The sequence below is a fragment of the Hemiscyllium ocellatum genome, chromosome 18, assembly GCF_020745735.1.
Source record: "Hemiscyllium ocellatum isolate sHemOce1 chromosome 18, sHemOce1.pat.X.cur, whole genome shotgun sequence".
NCBI lineage: Eukaryota > Metazoa > Chordata > Chondrichthyes > Orectolobiformes > Hemiscylliidae > Hemiscyllium > Hemiscyllium ocellatum.
Window position 1 is genome coordinate 78,753,496 of NC_083418.1, and position 19,986 is coordinate 78,773,481.

Genomic DNA, 19,986 nt, shown 5'->3' on the forward strand with positions numbered 1-19,986 from the left:
AACATTTTATAGGGGAGCAGTAAGTTCTGGAGCTCAAACCTTCGGTATTATTGTCGGAATGTTGCGAGGGGCCAATACTTTGCAGCATCCAGTGGCTCCAATTGTTGCTTGATCTCACGTGGAGTGAATCAATTTGGCTGAAAGCTGCTGTGATGCTGTGGATCACTGGAGGCGGCCAAAATGGATCATCCATTTGGCCCTTCTGCCTGAAGATTGCTGCGAATCTTATCTTTTGCACTGATGTGCTGGGCTCTCCCATCATTGCGGATGGGGAAAATTGTGGAGTCTCTTCTTCCTATGTTTAATTGTCCACTACCATTGATGACTGGATGTGGCAGGACTGCAGAGCTTAGATCTGATCCGTTGGTTGTGGGATCACTTAGCTCTGTCTATCACTTGCTGCATCAGCTGTTTGGCGTGCAAGTAGCCCTGTCTGATAGTTTGACACCTCATCCTTCAGGTATACCTCATCCTCCTGCACTCTCCATTGAACCAGGGTTGATCCCCTGGCTTGATGGTAATGATTGAGTTGTGACATATCATGTTATAAAACATGAACACACTGTTTGTAAAGTTATTGACAGGGACGGAAGTTGAGGTTTTTTTTGCAACCCTGTTGAGCCTTCATTCAAGGTTATACAATCTTCTTGGCATTCTGAGAAGTAAAGGATTGCAATTAGTCTTAGACGTTAGTGGGTCTCAGACCTCGCAAGAAATGATGATCAAGTGCCTGCAATAAGTTCAATTGCATGTGAAAAGTCTTTTCATTACATAATTAATCATTAAATAATCAGTGTTTGAATCCAGGTTAAATACTACCGAATTAGTATTAAAGTGCAAAACTAAAAAAGAAGAGACTTCCATAGACGTGTTAGTAGTCACAGAAGATGTCCCTTCACTTCTGCTGAGTGAAATACTTCTTCATTTGAAACAATGCTCGAAATGCAACATCTTACCTGAAGGGAACCGCCTGTGCTTCTGAAGAGACGATGAATCTACAAATGTCTGATGGCATTTGTCACATTTATAGGGTTTCTCTCCAGTGTGACGACGGAGATGCACCTTCAGATGGGAGCTGCGGTAAAATGCTTTGCCACAAAAGCGGCAGGGGTAAGGGCGTACGCCGGTGTGGGTTCGGCGATGTTCCTTGAGGTTCCATTTCTCCGCAAATGCCCTTCCACACTCCTCGCATGCAAAGGGCTTCTCACCCGTGTGTGTGCGGAGGTGCATCGTTAAATGCTCTTTACGAATAAATCTCCTTTCACAATATTCACAGCTAAAACGCTTCTCTTTGTTACAGATCGGTGAGCTGGGATTCAACGTCCTTCTATTCTTATCACCGAGTCTAATTTGTGCTTTGGTGCTCTCCAAGTTCAACAGGTGCTCAAAGGTGCATGGTTCATCTTGGGAGAGATTACTGTCTAGCTGTTGTAAACCATTGACCAAACTATCACCAGGTAAAGTGCCTCCTTCGTCAACTCGACAATCATTCTCAAGCCAAACATTTTGAGGATCGGAAAGTTCAGTTTTTGGTTGAACATCAGTAACCGAATCTGTTTTACAATAAAAAAAGAGAAAAGTTCAAAGATCCACGGATGGGTTTCATGGAATGTTAGGAAATCTCTGATGGGCTGTGAGGGTCCTTTGAATTTGATGAAACATACTAGTCACTGACGAACAGTGTTAAAGTCGAAGCTATACACAACAATGGGCTAGATGCTTATCTCAATCAGTCACCAAGTGTCACACAACAGATTAGATCCTGTGCTGCACTAACAATTGTACATATGAGCAACAAAAATGTACACTTACGAGCAGAACCTGTGTTACTGGTACAACGTACAAAAGTGAGATTGAATTTTCAAACCTTGTGGAGTTGGAAAGAAAGGAACTATCAGATGAATGTGGAGCTCAACACAAGACCAAAATTGTCCAATCTGGATTTACTCATCTCATTAATAACTCATCAAATATAACACCATGCTCTGAAAGGCAGGTGCCCAGTGGGGGTGGGCCGGGTCCGGCAGGTGTCCAGTGGGGGTGGGGCAGGTTGGCAGGTACCTGGTGGGGGTGAGGCATGACTGGCAGGTGCCCAATAGGTGTGGGCTGGGACTGACAGGTGCCCGGTGGGGGTGAGGCAAGACTGGCAGTTGCCCGGTGGGGTGGGGCAAGATTGGCAGGTGCCCAGTGGGGTGGGACAAGACTGGCAGGTGCCCGGCAGGGGTGAGGCAAGACTGGCAGTTGCCCGGTGGGGTGGGACAGGACTGGCAGGGGGACGTTTGGTCTTTTCCTTACCCAAGCTGTCTGTGGACAACAAAATGTGAGCCACTATTATTTATAAAATCAAGATTTTGAATCATGTTAATCTTTGCAAGATTCATTGAAATATTAGCAGTTTTAGTGTGTTTGTTCTTCCAAGCAAAAGAAAAGCTAATGTTATAACAGTGGTCATATATTATTGAATCAAGAAAAAGACGATCATCAGGACATAAGTTCTGAGAATAAAGCTCAGTTTCAAAGAGTTGATCGCCATTGAGGGGTCCATTGTAACTGAATTGGTCTTGAGAGGTCATAAATTCAGAATATTTTACATCTAACATATTACAGATAAATGTTTCTTCTTCCTATGGCAGCACCTGCACACTCGAGCACAGCGGTGAAATACCTTCATCAGAAACATTACACCCACATGGACATTCACCTCTGCTGAAGCAGCAGATGGTCACCTGAGTTTAACATCTTCAAAGAAAACATAGCCACATGCTTTATATCTGTTATTAAAATTGCACAACTGAAATATTCTTTGGCAAACAAAAATAAAATAACCACTGAATAATATTCACATACAGTTTTCAGGTCACCATTACTGTAATTTTCACCAGTTTGTTGCCATTTCAAGATGTTCTGAATCAGAGTTCAGGTTGTTATACATTTCAGAATTGAAAACTGTGGAGATTTACTCTGTTTCTTAAACTGTCACTCATAACAACTATTTAAAACGATGGGCAGGTCTCCTACCTTGCAGGGGTGTCTTCATCTGGTCAGAATTATAGTGTGATTGAATTTCTGCAGCATTCCTGTAGTACGGCTCCTCTTCAGCTGGGGCAGGACAAAATGGTTTGGTGAAGCCGAGAAATTTAAACATTAGCAAATAAAAATAGAACAGTAATACAAAAACAAAGATACAAACAAAGACCATAAGAAAGGGAAGTGAAAGTAGGCCATTCAGCCCATCGAATCTACGCTGCTAGTGAGATCATGGCTAATCTGACAATCCTCAATTCCGCTTTCCTGCCTTTTCCCATGGCCCTCAATTTCCTTACACATTGAAAATCTGCCTGTCTCAACGTTGAGCGTGCTTACTGACCCAGCCTCTGCTGCAGCAACAGTTCTGTTCCTTCTTTCCTCAAAGCTGGTCCCAGTGTCTCATGAACCATGGCAAACGATCCATCTCCATCTATGAATTCTATGTATAATGCTACTAACATTTTCCTAATTTTCTCATTGATTATTTTCTGGATATGTTCAATTTGTTCTCTCTAACTGCCATTATATCAACAAAGGAGAGTTAATGAGGAACAATGCACCCAGATTGACAAGAATTTTGACTTTTAAAGTAACTAGCTGCAATGTAGACAGAAATGTAATTTAATTTAGATAAGTACAGACTAATTAGTATAACATCAAAGAGCCAAAAGAATATGTGACCATGCAGATCCGAAGAGATCCAACATATTAAGTCTATGGGTTTGTGAGCAATAGTTTTTAATTCTAGTAAAAGCAACTAAGGTACTGAATTTTAATTGTCAAGTCCTGGCAGTAAATATAAAGAGCAGGTATTTGTGCCTTACAAAGTGTTGTACACGTGGACTATTGCATGTTCTGAGCACTAGGGGAATATAGAAGTACCCATGGGGCAATGGCGGTTGACACGGAGAGAGATACAGGGTTCAGCGTTTCGCGTTGCGGAGTAAGCTTAAATTACGAGAGGTTATAAACAACTGAAAAGTTTTGAGGTCACAAAGTGAGACAATCTGAGCAGGCAATTCACTGCACTGAGTGCTCAAAGGTCAGCGAATGTACTTTTGAAATTGAGAAAATTCTGAACAGGAGAGGAGACAAAAGCAACATTTTCCACTCACCTGGGTCTGGCTCTTCTTCTGTTTTTATTCTTTGTTTCTGTTGCACTGAACATGCCTGGGGCGACTCAACGTTGTTGTATGCAAAAATATTGCTGGTTTTCCCTCCGGTTGGTGTGCTTTTATGCCAAGGTGTGTTTACTTCTTCATCCCCGTGCCAGATGAACAGTTCATGTGCGGGTTCAATTGAGCGACACACTTTGTAATAGAGCTTTCCACTAAATTGGGAAAGGATCAGATTTGTCTCTCCTGGGGTCTTAGCAAGATTCACAAACCTGCATCATCAAGTACAGAATTTTCTCATTACACACAGATTACCAGTCAATCATTCCTCGGGTCATCAGAACAACATTCTACATGTTCTATCTTCTATCTTTGCATGAGTGCCATACTCTTTTTGATGATGTTTACTCAATCAACAAATAATGAGACCAATAATTTAGTAAGGAAGGTCTTAAGATCTTGAGTATTCCTTTGCAGCAGGAAAATAAGAGAACAATCGAGTGTGGAACACCAGGAAAACATCAGTGATTTCATGGTGCAAAACTAGTTTTTGTCACTGGAGCTATAACAGCACCTGAATAACGTATCAAGTATGATGAGATCCAAGAACAGCATACACACTGGCCTGGTTAGGATCAAAATATTACCACTGAAGAATCACAAACTGCAGCTGACACAATCCCTTGACCTCAACAGGCACACAGGAATCAAGTTAAAAGCTTCCTTTGGTATGAGGCTTCACCCACCTTCCTCGTAACAACTGTCCTATCAAACTACTGAGTGTGCAAGCTCAAAGTAGACAGGCAGGAGGCTGGAAGAACACAGCAAGCCAGGCAGCATCAGGAGGTGGCGAAGTTGAAGTTTCAGGTGTAACCCTTCGTCAGGGCTAGGGGTGGGTGTAGGGGGGGTTGCAGATAAAGGGGGGTGGTGAGTCAGGGTGGTGAAGTGGGGCTAGGTGAAGACAAATAAAAGGTATGATCTGGTTGGTCAATGGGAGGAATGGGTCCGGTTGGTGGGTGGGAGGAGTAGAAGAGACGTTATTTGAAATTGGAGAACTCAATGTTCAGTCCTCCGGGCTGCAGGATGCCCAGGCAGAAGATGAGGTGTTGTTCCTCCAATTTGCTGTGTGGTTCGTTGTGGCAATGGAGGAGGCCAGGGATGGTCATGTCGGAAAGGGAGTGGGAAGGGGAATTAAAATGGGTGGTGACTGGGAGGGTACTGTGTGGAAGTTCGACAAAGTATGAACTTCAACTGTGTGACACCACTGTTGCCATTCAAAAGTAGAAATAAATTTTTACTCATTAAATATTAAGACTGTCATTAATTGCTTTTCCAAAGACTTGTGGAATTTTTCAATGAGTGAATGAGCTGTCAATCTGTTAAGTTTTAGATTCAAACCCTGTAACCATGGCGTTTTTTGGTCTCGGCAGGTCTACCTGTTGAGGTGCTACAATTGTTCTGTGCCTCTAGATTAGAGCAAACAAAGCTGCACAAGGTTATGACTGGCTGTTACCTTGTTATGAGGAGAAAGTGAGGACTGCAGATGCTGGAGATCAGAGCTGAAAATGTGTTGCTGGAAAAGCGCAGCAGGTCAGGTAGCACCCAAGGAACAGGAAATTTGACGTTTATGCCCGAAACGTCGAATCTCCTGCTCCTTGGATGCTGCCTGACCTGCTGCGCTTTTCCAGCAACACATTTTCAGCTGTTACCTTGTTACCCCTGAAATGTTGCATGCAACCACTATGGGAAGGAATAGGTTTTTTTGGGCTATACTGTGATCGGTGTTCCATGACCAAGTGGCTACCAGACAAACTATTTTTAAGATTTACATCTTAATTAATGGTCTTTTGGCTGATGTACTAATCGATAGATAAGAAATGACCATCTGTAGGAGAGGAAGGAAGGACAGGAAAACAATCAGGGATATATTCATTTAATATATGGGTGGTACAGTGGCTCAGTGGTCAGCACTGCTTCTGTCAGGAACCGGAGTTTGATTCCAGCCTCGGGTGACTGACTGTGTGAAGTTTGCACATTCTCCCCGTGTCTGCATGGGTTTCCTCCGGGTGCTCCAGTTTTCATCCCACAGTTCAAAGATATGCTTGTTAAGTGGATTGGCCATGGGAAATGCAGGGTTACAGGGATAGAGTGGGTTTGGGTGGAGTGTTCTTCATAGAGTTGGTATGGACTCGATGGGCTGATTGGCCTGCTTCCACTCTGCAGGGATTCAAAGATACTCTGTTTGGGAAACTTAATCAAAAAGTGCATTAACTGGTAAGCTGCAAGAAATGTGTGTGAGACGCAGAAATACATACCCTGACCGATAGAACCAGATATCTAAAAAGGAAATCATACTTTTGAGGAAGTTCATGTTATTTGCAGACAATAAACAGAACATTTTAAACTGAAAAGTAAATCATTAAGAACTGTGCATTGTTAAAATAAAAGGACTGATTGTTAGCTCACCTCATCCAGTTGCATTTAGATTCATCAAAGGCCCCTGGTTTGGAGAAAGTCCTCTCCTGCATCTGTGAATTGAAAATATGTTTGATACAGACGTATTTATAAATGAAGTTACTTGCTTTAACAAACATATCAGCTAAAGAATCTTGGGAAATTTTTAGAATGAGCACGATAGGTTATTGAAAATTCATCCAACAGCTTGACTTTACGACCCTTATATGCAAGACAAAGAAGATTAAACTTCAAAAGCAACCCCTGATTGCTTCTTGCACTGTCTTCTGTTTATTGTATCCCAGCTGCATTGGAATAAAATGGCCAGCATTGTGGAGAGACCTCACAATGTCACCAAGTCAAAGAATCACATTTGGTGGTGAAAATGGTGGGCAATTAGCAGAGAGGCAGAAAGCCATTGAGTCCTTCAAGCCTGCCTCACTATTGAATTTTATCCTGACTGAACATTCAGCTCAATGCCACTTTCCTGCACTCTCTCCAAATCTCCTGATGTCATTCGTCTCCAAACTGATGCTTCCACAGCTCTTTGGTGAATCTTTGGAATTCTCATCCCCAATCTTTGAGTGAACAAACTGTTTCGTATCTCATACTCAGTAATAACAAACATTTCAATTTTAAAAATGAGCATTAAAAATAACATACCATCTGGGAATACAGCTTTTCAATAGAACCTTGTTCAACAGCAATCTGGCCTTCATACGGTCCAAATACCACACCTTTAGGTATGGTCTTTGCAGTACACCACACGCCTAGCCCTCCATCTTGATTCCCTGATGGTCCCACTGCAAGTCCATGAGGAATGCTGTAAAATGCTCTCGAAGGTGTATCAATCCCAACGGGTGTGTCAGTGACAAACACTGGTGGTCCATGGGCAACACAGCCACCCACACAATATTCCTGACAATCTTCACAGACTATGATAAAGAAGAAGAACTTTACCTTCAGGAGTAACATTTGAGAAGGAAGCGAGCAAACTCATCGGAGAATTATCTCCAATAACAAACATCTATGCAAATTGTAACAGTAACAAAGGCAAAGGCAAAAATCTGTTCATTTAACTTGCACAGATATAAACTGTGAGTCAGTCTCTCGTCAAAGCTGAAGCACAGCTCCATTTAAACAAGCAGAAGATACACACTGCGATGTGGCAAACAGAAGAAATGAGCAGCTTAGAAGACAGACTAAAAGGAAAAGCAAGATAGGTAACACTTATGAATTAAATAACAAAAAAAAACCAAAAGAACTGCAGATGCTGGAAATCAGAAACAAAAACAAAACCTGCTGGAAAAAACTCAGCAGGTCTAGCAGCATCTGTGAGGAGAAATCAGAGTTAATGTTTTGGGTCCAGCGACCCTTCTTCAGAACTGAAACAGTAACACGGATGTCTCTCCCCAAATCAAATAATCACTATTAGAGTCAGAGTCATAGAGATGTACAGCACAGAAATAGACCCTTTGGTCCAACTCCTCCATGCTGACCAGATATCCCAACCCAATCTAGTCCCACCTGCCAACACCTGGCCCATACCCTTTCAAACCCTTCCTATTCATATACCCATCCAAATGCCTCTTAAATGTTGCAATTGTACCAGCCTCCACCACTTCCTCTGGCAGCTCATTCCATACACGTACCACCCTCTGCATGAAAATGTTGCTCCTTAGGTCTCTTTTATATCTTTCCCCTCTCACCCTAAACCTATGCCCTCTAGTTTTGGACTCCCCAACCCCAGGGAAAAGACTTTGCCTATTTATCCTATCCATGCCCCTCATAATTTTGTAAACCTCTATAAGGTCACCCTTCAGCCTCCGACGCTCCAGGGAAAACAGCCCCAGCCTGTTCAGCCTCTCCCTGTAGCTCAGATCCTCCAACCCTGGCAGTATCCTTGTGAATCTTTTCTGAACCATTTCAAGTTTCACAACATCTTTCCAATAGGAAGGAGACCAGAATTGCACGCAATATTCCAACAGTGGCCTAACCAATGTCCTGTACTGCCGCAACATGACCTCCCAACTCCTGTACTCAATACTCTGACCAATAAAGGAAAGCATACCAAACGCCTTCTTCACTATCCTATCTACCTGCGACTCCACTTTCAAACAGCTATGAACCTGCACCCCAAGGTCTCTTTGCTCAGCAACACTCCCTAGTTACACTTACCATTGAGTGTATAAGCCCTAACATTTGCTTTCCCAAAATGCAGCACCTCACATTTATCTAAATTAAACTCCATCTGCCACTCCTCAGCCCATTGGTCCATCTGATCAAGATCCCGTTGTAATCCGAGGTAGCCTTCCTCGTTGTCCACTACACCTCCAATTTTGGTGTCATCTACAAACTTGCTAATTATACCTCTTACGCTCACATCCAAATCATTTATATAAATGATGAAAAGTTGTGGACCCCCCCACCGATCCTTGTGGCACTCCACTGGTCGTAGGCCTCCAGGCTGAAAAACAACTCTCCACTACCACCTTTGAGCCAATTCTGCGTCTAAATGGCTAGTTCTCCCCGTATTTCATGAGATCTAACCTTGCTCATCAGTCTCCCATGGTGAACCTTATTGAACTCCTTACTGAAGTTCATAGAGGTCGCATCTACCACTCTGTGCTCATCAATCCTCTTTGTTAGGTAAAAACAATGACTGCAGATGCTGGAAACCAGATTCTGGATCAGTGGTGCTGGAAGAGCACAGCAGTTCAGGCAGTATCCAAGGAGCAGGAAAATCGATGTTTCAGGCAAAAGCCCTTCATCAGGAATACAGGCAGAGAGCCTGAAGGGTGGAGAGATAAGTGAGAGGAGGGTGGGGGTGGGGAGAAAGTAGCACAGAGTACAATAGGTGAGTGGGGGAGGGGTGAAGGTGATAGGTCGGGGGCGGGTGGAGTGGATAGGTGAAAAAGAAGATAGGCAGGTAGGACAAGTCATGGGGACAGTGCTGAGCTGGAAGTTTGGAACTAGGGTGAGGTGGGGGAAGGGGAAATGAGGAAACTGTTGAAGTCCACATTGATGCACTGGGGTTGAAGGGTTCCGAGACGGAAGATGAGGCGTTGGGGAGACTGGGCGTCTCCTAGCAGAGCGCTTTAGGGGACATCTCCGGGATACCCGCACCAATCAACCACACCGCCCTGTGGCCCAACATTTCAATTCTCCCTCCCACTCTGCCGCGGTCATGGAGGTCCTGGGCCTCCTTCACCGCCACTCCCTCACCACCAGACGCCTGGAGGAAGAACGCCTCATCTTCCGCCTCAGAACACTTCAACCCCAGGGCATCAATGTGGACTTCCAACAGTTTCCACATTTCCCCTTCCCCCACCTCACCCTAGTTCCAAACTTCCAGCTCAGCAGTGTCCCCATGACTTTTCCTAGCTGCCTATATTCCTTTCCACCTATCCACTCCACCCTCCCCCCCCAACCTATCACCTTCATACCCACCCCCACTCATCTATTGTACTCTATGCTACTCTCTCCCCACCCCCACCCTCCTCTCACTTCTCTCTCCACCCTTCAGGCTCTCTGCCTGTATTCCTGATGAAGGGCTTTTGCCCGAAACGTCAATTTTACTGCACCTCGAATGCTGCCTGAACTGCTGTACTCTTCCAGCACCACTAATCCAGAATCCTCTTTGTTACTTCAGGCGTCTTTCCAGCCTGTCTTTCACTTTGAACTTGATAATGATGCAAACTTACTCACATGCAGCGCAGCAATGGTGCTATAAACGTCAGCTTAAATAAATCACAGTTCACACACCAAAAACACAAATAATGGGGTATAGCTGAGAACAGAAGTGAGTCAAACAGTCATGGCAGACAGGGACAAGGTAGGACTAATAAATTAAACTGCATTCATTTCAATGCAAGGGGCCTAACTCAGGGCATGGTTAGGAGCATGGGACTGGGATGTCATAGCAATTACGGAAACATGTCTCAGGAATGGGCAGGACTGGCAGCTGAGTGTTCCAGGATACAAATGCTACAGGAAGGATAGAAAGGGAGGCAAAAGAGGAGGGGGAGTGGAATTGTTGATAAGGGATAGCATTACAACTGTGCTAACGGAGGATATTCCCGGAAATACATCCAGGGAAGTTATTTGGGTGGAACTGAGAAATAAGAAAGAGATGATCACCTTATTAGGATTGTATTATAGACCCCGCAATAGTCAGAGGGAAATTGAGAAACAAACTTATAAGGAGATGTCAGCTATCTGTAAGAATAATAGGGTAGCTATGGTAGGGGATTTTAACTTTCCAAACATCGACTGGGACAGCCATTGTCTTAAAGGTTTAGATGGAGAGGAATTTCTTAAGTGTGTACAAGTCAATTTTCTGATTCAGTATGTGGATGTACCTGCGAGAGAAGGTGCAAAACCTGACCTACTCTTGGGAAATAAGGCAGGGCAGGTGACTGAGGTGACAGTGGGGGAACACTTTGGGAGCAGGGACCATAATTCTATTTGTTTTAAAATAGTGATGGAAAAGGATAGACCAAATATAAAAGTTGAAGTTCCAAATTGGAGAAAGGCCAATTTTGACGGTATTAGGCAAGAACTTCCAAAAGCTGATTGGAGGCAGATGTTCGCAGGTAAAGGGTCAGCTGGAAAATGGGAAGCCTTCAGAAATGAGATAACAAGAATCCAGAGAAAGTAAATTCCTGTCAGGGTGAAAGGGAAGGCTGGTAGGTATAGGGAATGCTGGATAATTTAAGAAATTGAGGGTTTGGTTAAGAAAAAGAAGGAAGCATATGTCAGGTACAGACAGGATAGATCGAGTGAATCCTCAGAAGAGTATAAAGAAAGTAGGAGTATACTTATGAGGGAAATCAGGAGGGCAAAACGGGGACATGAGATAGCTTTGGCAAATATAATTAAGGAGAATCCAAAGGGTTTTCACAAATATATTAAGGACAAAGGGTAACTAGGGAGAGAATAGGGCCCCTCAAAGATCAGCAAGGCGGCCTTTGTGTGGAGCCTCAGAAAATGGGGGAGATGCTAAATGAATATTTTGCATCAGTATTTACTGTGGAAAAGGATATGGAAAATATAGACTGTAGGGAAATAGATGATGACATCTTGCAAAATGTCCAGATTACAGAGGAGGAAGTGCTGGATGTCTTGAAACGGTTAAAGGTGGATAAATCCCCAGGACCTGATCAGGTGTACCCGAGAACTCTGTGGGAAGCTAGAGAAGTGATTGCTGGGCCTCTTGCTCAGATATTTGTATCATCAGTAGTCACAGGTGAGGTGCCAGAAGACTGGAAGTTATCAAACGTGGTGCCACTGTTTAAGAACGGTGATAAGGACAAGCCAGGGAACTATAGACCGGTGAGCCTGATGTTGGTGGTGGACAAGTTGTTGGAGGGAATCCTGAGGGACAGGATGTACATGTATTTGGAAAGGCAAGGACTGATTAGGGATAGTCAACATGGCTTTGTGCGTGGGAAATCATGTCTCACAAACTTGATTGAGCTTTTTGAAGTAACAAAGATGATTGATGAGGGCAGAGCAGTAGATGTGATCTATATGGACTTCAGTAAGGCGTTTGACAAGGTTCCCCATGGGAGACTGATTAGTAAGGTTAGATCTCATGGAATACAGGGAGAACTAGCCATTTGGATACAGAACTGGCTCAAAGGTAGAAGACAGAGGGTGGTAGTGGAGGGTTGTTTTTCAGAATGGAGGCCTGTGGAGTGTCACAAGGATCGGTGCTGGGCCCTCTACTTTTTGTCATTTACATAAATGATTTGGATGCGAGCATAAGAGGTACAGTTCGTAAGTTTGCAGATGACACTGAAATTGGAGGTGTAGTGGACAGCGAAGAGAGTTACCTCAAATTACAACAGGATCTGGACCAGATGGACCAATGGGCTGAGAAGTGGCAGATGGAGTTTAATTCAGATAAATGCGAGGTGCTGCATTTTGGGAAATCTTAGCGGGATTTATACACTTAATGGTAAGGTCCTAGGGACTGTTGCTGAACAAAGAGACCTTGGAGTGCAGGTTCATAGCTGTTTGAAAGTAGAGTCGCAGGTAGATAGGATAGTGAAGAAGGCGTTTGGTATGCTTTCCTTTATTGGTCAGAGTATTGAGTACAGGAGTTGGGAGGTCATGTTGCGGCTGTACAGGACATTGGTTAGGCTACTGTTGAAATATTGCGTGCAATTCTGGTCTCCTTCCTATCGGAAAGATGTTGTGAAACTTGAATGGGTTCAGAAAAGATTTACAAGGATGCTGCCAGGGTTGGAGGATCTGAGCTAAGGGAGAGGCTGAACAGGCTGGGGCTGTTTTCCCTGGAGCGTCGGAGGCTGAGGAGTGACCTCATAGAGGTTTACAAAATTATGAGGGGCATGGATAGGATAAGTAGACAAAGTCTTTTCCCTGGGATCGGGGAGTCCAGAACTAGAGGGCATAGGTTTAGGGTGAGAGGCGAAAGATATAAAAGAGACCTAAGGGGCAACATTTTCACGCAGAGGGTGGTACGTGTATGGAATGAGCTGCCAGAGGATTGGTGAAGGCTGGTACAATTGCAACATTTAAGAGGCATTTGGATGGGTATATGAATAGGAAGGGTTTGGAGGGATATGGGTCGGGCGCTGGCAGGTGGGACTACATTGAGTTGGGATATCTGGTTGGCATGGACGGGTTGGACCGAAGGGTCTGTTTCCATGCTGTACATCTCTATGACTCTATGTGATAGACAAGGTAAAGATATTACACAGTCACAAAATTACAGGCTACACTGATCTAATATTTGAAGTAACATAGTAGGAACGGAGCAATTCAGTCTCTCAAGCCTGTTTCACAGTTCATTGAGATCATGACTGATCTACAACCTAACTCCATACCCTTTGGCCCATATCCCTTAATACCTTTGCTTAAACAAAAGAATAAACTATTTCAGACTTAAAATTACCAATTTCTCCAGTATTAAGTGCCATTTGTAGAAGACAGTTCCAAACCTCTCCCACCGTTTGTGTGCAGAAGTGCAGTCTAACATCACTCCTGAACGCTCTAACCCGAACTCTCAGACTTTGCCCCCTAGCTCCAGAATCTCCAAGCAGTGGAAATAGTTTGTCTTTATTGACCCTGTCTTCTCTTGTTAATATCTTCAAGACTTCATTCAGAACACCCCTTAATCTTCTACATTCTAGAGAGGGTAGGCCTAATTTATGTAATCTTTCCTTGTAACCTAACTCCTTAAGTCTAGATTGCATTCTTGCAAATAGTGAGGACTGAAGATGGTGGAGGTTAGAGTCGATAAAAAGTGGAGCTGGAAAGGCGCAGGTGGTCAGGCAGCATCAGAGGAGCAGGAAAGTCAACATTTCAGGTCAGGACCCTTCATCAGGATTGGGGAGGGGGTTGGGAGCTGGGAAATAAATAGAGGGAAGAGGGTAGGGCTGGGGAGGTGGGGGAAGGTAAATCTGTTTCTGGATTAGTCGTGTTGGAAGAGCACAGCAGTTCAGGCAGCATCCAACGAGCAGCGAAATCGACGTTTCGGGCAAAAGCCCTTCATCAGGAATGATGTGTTGAACTCCCTCCACTGCTGATATCTCCTTCCTAAGGTGTGGTACCCAGATCTGCTTACAGTGCTCTAAGTGGGGTCTGCCCATTGCAAAATAAACCCTTTATCAAGGTGTGTATGAGAAAACACTGGGGAAATGGGACACCTGGGCACATTCAGGAGAAGTTTTCAACCAAATATAAAGGCAAAACCTTTGTTGCGAAATCAAGGTAGATAAATGAAATTAATTTACAGATCAGTTGCAGCTAAGGTCCAAAATTAAACTTTACTTACACAAGTTAACATTTTCGCTGCTGCTGCTTTGAGGAGCGCCGATGTCTTCCGTTAGCTCTTTCAGAGCTGCAGCCTGCATTTCCTCGCACTGATCTGAATACATGCTTCCATCAAGCAGCACTTTCTACAAGAACAAATGGAGACTGTTTCACAAAAAGGAAAAGAGGAAGACAGTCATGTTGCAAGATACACACTAAGAAACTCAATCACCCCTAGTAGACAAACCAGCAACCACACAAAAATCAGAATAGCGAGGAGGTTAATAAGTTCATAATCAGCAGGAACTCAAAAATGACTTACGGCTCCAAAAGTTAAGATTCATTGCTGGGCTGGAGGAAAGGTCTTAAAGGAAAGGCTGAGAGACTTGGGTCTGTTCTCATTGGAAAGAAGGCGGCTAAGGGGGGATTTGAAAGAGACATACATGATCAGAGGATTAGAGAGGGTAGACAATGAAAGTCTTTTTCCTAGGATGATGACGTTAGCTTGTATGAGGGGGCATAACTACAAATTGAGGGGTGATAGATTTAAGACAGATGTCAGAGGCAGGTTCTTTACTCAGAGAGTGGTAAGGGCTTGGAATGCCCTGCCTGCCAATGTAGTTAACTCAGCCACACTAGGGAAATTTAAACAATCTTTGGATAAGCACATGGGGACAAGCTGAGAACAGTTCACGCGTCAGTGCAACATCAAGGGCCGAAGGGCCTGTTCTGCGCTGTATTGTTCTATGTAAATGTAACTGGTTAATGAATGGTGACCATTAGGTAGCATATTTCATGTCTATTATATTTTGCAAGGCAGAATGCGAGAGATGGACACAGTGGAATGTTCTTAAGGGCATCTGGGATCTGAATGAACAGACCGCCAACTTTGTATCTCTTAACTAATCAGACTGAAGGATCATGAAATTCACAGCTCAAAATCTAAACAAGCAAGTGTAATTAAAAATGAGGAATTCAATTTCACATCGGAAAAGAGGGAAAATCAAAATAAGTTTTTGCTTATATATACCTTTCTCAATAACAGTAAAATTGGCAAGAATGAGATTGCTACAAGACTTGCCCAACTCTGTTCTTGTCAATATGTGAATATGTTGCGAGGGACATAGCTCCACTGTTCAATATGATCATGGCTGGTCTGACTATGCCACATCATTTACCCCCAATTAGTTATTTACTCCCAGTTACCTTCTACACTGTTGTTTTTCAAGAATCTATTGACCTCTGCCCAAAGAAATGCAGTCTCTGCTCCCACCACATTTTCAGGAAGAGAGTTCCATGGACTTGCAACACCGAGAGACATAATTCCTCCTTATTTTTGGTATTGAATTCAAAATCCCTTTCTTTAAAATAGCAATCCCCGTATTTCCAGATGACAACTGAGATGACAAGGAATTTCTTCAGCTGGGGGGTGGGGTGGGGGGTGAATCTGTGGAATCACTGCAAGAGGGCTGTGGAGACCAAGCCATTCAGTGTATGTCAGACAGAAATAGACAGGTTCTTCATTAGGTAAAAACAATGACTGCAGATGCTGGAAACCAGATTCTAGATCAGTGGTGCTGGAAAAGCACAGCAGTTCAGGCAGCATCCGAGGAGCAGTAAAATCGACGTTTCGGGCAAAAGCCCTTCATCAGGAATACAGGCAGAGTGCCTGAAGGGTGGAGAAATAAATGAGAGGAGGGTGGGGGTGGGGAGAAAGTAGTATAGAGTACAATAGGTGAGTGGGGGTGGGGATGAAGGTGATAGGTCAGGGGGGAGGGTGGTACAGGGATCAAGGATTATGGGGGGAAGGCAGGAGAACAGCCATGATCGAATGGTGGAGCAGACTTGATCGGCCAAATTGCATAATTTTGCTCTATATCTTATGGTCTGATGGTATTCAATCTCCTTTGCACTAAATAACATTCTATTAGCTTTCCTAATTACTTGCTGAACCTGCATATTAACATTTTGTAATTCATGCACTAGGATACCCAGATTCCAGGGTTATGATGATCTGACTGCACTGTTAAAGAAAGGTAGTAGAAACAGATTTAAAAGCAACTTTCAAAAGGGTACTCAATCACTTATTAAAAAGTCAAAACGTAGAGGGCTATCGGAAAAGACGAGAAACTAGACTAATCAGGAACTCTTTCAAACTGTGTGAGATCAATGCCTTCCTCCAATAAAATTCCACACATCTGTAACACAGTTAATGCACAGGCCTTGGGCAGAGGCACGTGTGGGAAAGTGTTGGAAGTTTTGGATTTAATTGGAAACAAACAAACTTTGCCCAGAATAGTTTGAACAAGTTGAGTGAGAGTGCAAGTGCATGGCAGACGAAGTATAGGTTGGATGTGAGGTTATCCACTTTGGGAGCAAAAACAGGAAGGTGGCTTATTGGAAAATGGGGTTGTGCATTGTGACCTGGCTGTCTGTTGTGAAATGAGGACAGCCAAATGGCGGCATGGTGGCTCAGTGGTTAGCACTGCTACCTCACAGCACGAGGGACCCGTGTTTGATTCCAGCCCTGGGTGACTCTCTGTGTGGAGTTTGCACATTCTCCCCATGTCTGTGCGGGTTTCCTCTGGGTATTCTAATTTCCTCCCACAATCCATTGCCCGTGGTGTTAGGTGTATTAGTTGGGATAAATATAAGGTAGGGGAATGGGTCTGGGTGGGTTCCTCTTCGGAGGTTTCGTGTGGACTTGCTGGGCCGAAGGGCCAGTTTCCATATTGTAGGTAATCTAATCAAGTGGATCTCACAGAATATCAGTTCCCTGATTGGGGCTGTTGACCTGGTTCAATCACAAAGTCTGGCCTGACATATACAAATAGGAGTGTGTCACTGTGTCTCACACCTGCATACACACACCATGGGTGCTGGGGAAAAAATAAGCACTACCGCAGTTAGGCGGTAGTGTGGGAGTTAATACAGAGAGAGAAAAAATAGGGAATTATCACAAAAAAGAAAAAAAATGAAAAAGTAAAAAAAAAGGAGTGTGATTTACACACTTGTTCATCACTATCTAACACTTGTACACACACAACATGAGTGCTGGGGAAAAAGAAAAAATGTATTAAAAAAAATGAGAAAAAAAACAAACAGGAGTGTCAGGGGTTCTGCTCACTCTCGGAGCTGACTCTGTGCGAGCTGGGTCAGTGTCATATACAATGCATGTGCACATAAGGAGTGATTTGGTGATAGGATACTGGCCTTTGTTATTTCATCCTCGTACACCGGTCACTAAAAGTAATCATTGTAGGTGCAGCAGGTGGTGAAGAAGGCAAATGGTATGTTAGCTTTCATAGCAAGAGATTTGAGTGCTGGGGCAGAGCTATCTTCCTACAGGGTCCCGGTGAGATTGCACCTGGAGTACTGTTTACATTTTGGTCTCCTTATCTGAGGAAGAATGTTCTGGCGATGGAGGGGATGCAAGAAAAGTTTACCAGACTGATCCCTGAATGGTAGAACTGGTGTATGAAACTGGTGTGTGCATGGAATGAGCTGCCAGAGGAAGTGGTGGAGGCTGGTACAAGTACAGCATTTAAAAGGCATCTGGATGAGAATCTGGAGAGGAAGGGTTTAGAGAGATATGTGCCAAGGACTGGCAAATGAGACTAGGTTAGTTTATGATACCTGGTTGGCATGGACCTGTTGATGGAAGGGTCTATTTCCATTCTGTACATCTCTATGACTCCCATTCCTTTCAGCAAGTATATACCAGATATATTTGTACATTCCCCACCAACCCTCTCCCAATGGTTGGCATATCCCTTATTTTGCATCACTGGTTAGGGATTTGCCCTCTACCCTCATCCTCACTTTCACAAAAACCCCATTCCTGCTCTACGGCCCCCTCCAAAACCTCTCTGAAATATTGAGGGATTTGGCCATCCAGCAGACTGAGGCCGTGATGGTCATTTCCAAACAGCTGAGGGTGAACACAGCTATCTGCAAACAAACCTCCTCTCACAATCTAATTCAGCCCCTGGGTGCGGGTACCACAACCCTCATGGTCACATATTCTTTGATGTATAGGTATCTATACTGACTGAGATGTGCACACACACACACACATATATGTATATACATATATATACACATATACACACCTACATACAAAATTGTCATGTGTAGATATATATGCACATAATTATACACACACAGACATATACTTACAGTCACACAGTATATATTTACTGACATACTTATCCATACATACTGACACATACATAAATGTATATGAGACACATAAGTCAGGCAATTCGGCCCATCGAGTCCACTCCGCAAATACAGCGGATATTTACAGATATATATATATATATATATATATATACACACACACATATATACATACACACACACATATACATTTACAGATATACAGATATGCAGTGACATATATAGTTGGAGACATACGCTAACATATGGATGTGGACTAACATATACAGACATGGATGTACATTAACATATCAGATATAAGCTGACACATATAGATATACACTAAAATGTACAGATACCGATGTAGATTATGAAATGACTGAGATATAGAGAACACCACCCACTTACGTCACCTCCCTGCGCCCCCTCCGCCTCCCGCGCACGCGCAGTCCTAGCCGACTCCGGGCAAGAGGCGGGGAAAACGTCATGACGTCTCAGACCGTAATAGCCAATGGGGTAGCGGACTTTCCGCGCGTGCGCATTAGCCCTGGTGCCGGTGCCGTGCTGCGCCTGCGCGCTGCTGTAAGGCAGGAGGCTGTGTGAAAGTGCATTGGCCTGGGCCTCAACATCTCCGTCAGAGGTAAGTATTCAACTGGCTTAGGGGACAGTGAGGACCGCAGGAGACCAGAGTGGAGGGTGTGGTGTTAGAAAAGCACAGCATCCGAGGGGCTGGAGAGTCAACGTTTCAGGCATAAGCCTTTCATCAGGAATGAGGTTTGTGGGCCAAGGGGGTGGAGAGGTAAATGAGGGGGACAAGGGACAAGGGACAAGGGGCTGGGGCTAGGGGCTAGGGGCTAGGGGCTAGGGGCTAGGGACAAGGGACAAGGGACAAGGGACAAGGGGCTAGGGGCTAGGGACAAGGGACAAGGGGCTGGGGCTAGGGGCTAGGGACAAGGGGCTAGGGGCTAGGGACAAGGGGCTAGGGACAAGGGACAAGGGACAAGGGACAAGGGACTAGGGACAAGGGACAAGGGGCTAGGGGCTAGGGACAAGGGGCTAGGGACAAGGGGCTAGGGGCAAGGGGCTAGGGGCAAGGGACAAGGGGCAAGGGACAAGGGGCTAGGGACAAGGGGCTAGGGGCTAGGGACAAGGGGCTAGGGACAAGGGGCTAGGGACAAGGGGCTAGGGGCAAGGGGCTAGGGGCAAGGCAGCTGGGAATGTGATAGGTGGATGGAGTTAGGGGTAAAGGTGATGGAATTAGATTACCTACAGTGTGGAAACAGGCCCTTCAGCCCAACAAGACCATACTGACCCTCCAAAGAGTAACCCACCCAGACCTATTCCTCTGCCCTATATTTACCCCTGACTAATGCTGGATCAGGCAGCATCCATTCCTGATGAAGGGCTTTTACCTGAAACGTCGATTTCGCTGCACTTTGGATGCTGC

The 19,986-nt window shown here is 44.4% G+C and overlaps 1 protein-coding gene across 1 annotated transcript in view; it reads right to left on the reverse strand.

The window, feature by feature from the left end:
* LOC132824511 (zinc finger protein 420-like) overlaps nucleotides 1-18,962 on the reverse strand; it is a 53,771-nt gene extending 34,809 nt beyond the window's left edge. Inside the window, exons 1-7 of the mRNA XM_060839110.1 lie at nucleotides 18,948-18,962; nucleotides 14,401-14,524; nucleotides 7,260-7,531; nucleotides 6,609-6,670; nucleotides 4,143-4,414; nucleotides 3,019-3,099; nucleotides 957-1,553 (exon numbers count right to left, since the gene is read on the reverse strand). Coding sequence (XP_060695093.1) covers nucleotides 957-1,553; nucleotides 3,019-3,099; nucleotides 4,143-4,414; nucleotides 6,609-6,670; nucleotides 7,260-7,531; nucleotides 14,401-14,503 — 1,387 coding nt within the window. The 5' untranslated portion in view covers nucleotides 14,504-14,524; nucleotides 18,948-18,962. The remainder of the gene's footprint in view (nucleotides 1-956; nucleotides 1,554-3,018; nucleotides 3,100-4,142; nucleotides 4,415-6,608; nucleotides 6,671-7,259; nucleotides 7,532-14,400; nucleotides 14,525-18,947) is intronic.
* Between the last annotated feature and the right edge of the window lie 1,024 nt (nucleotides 18,963-19,986).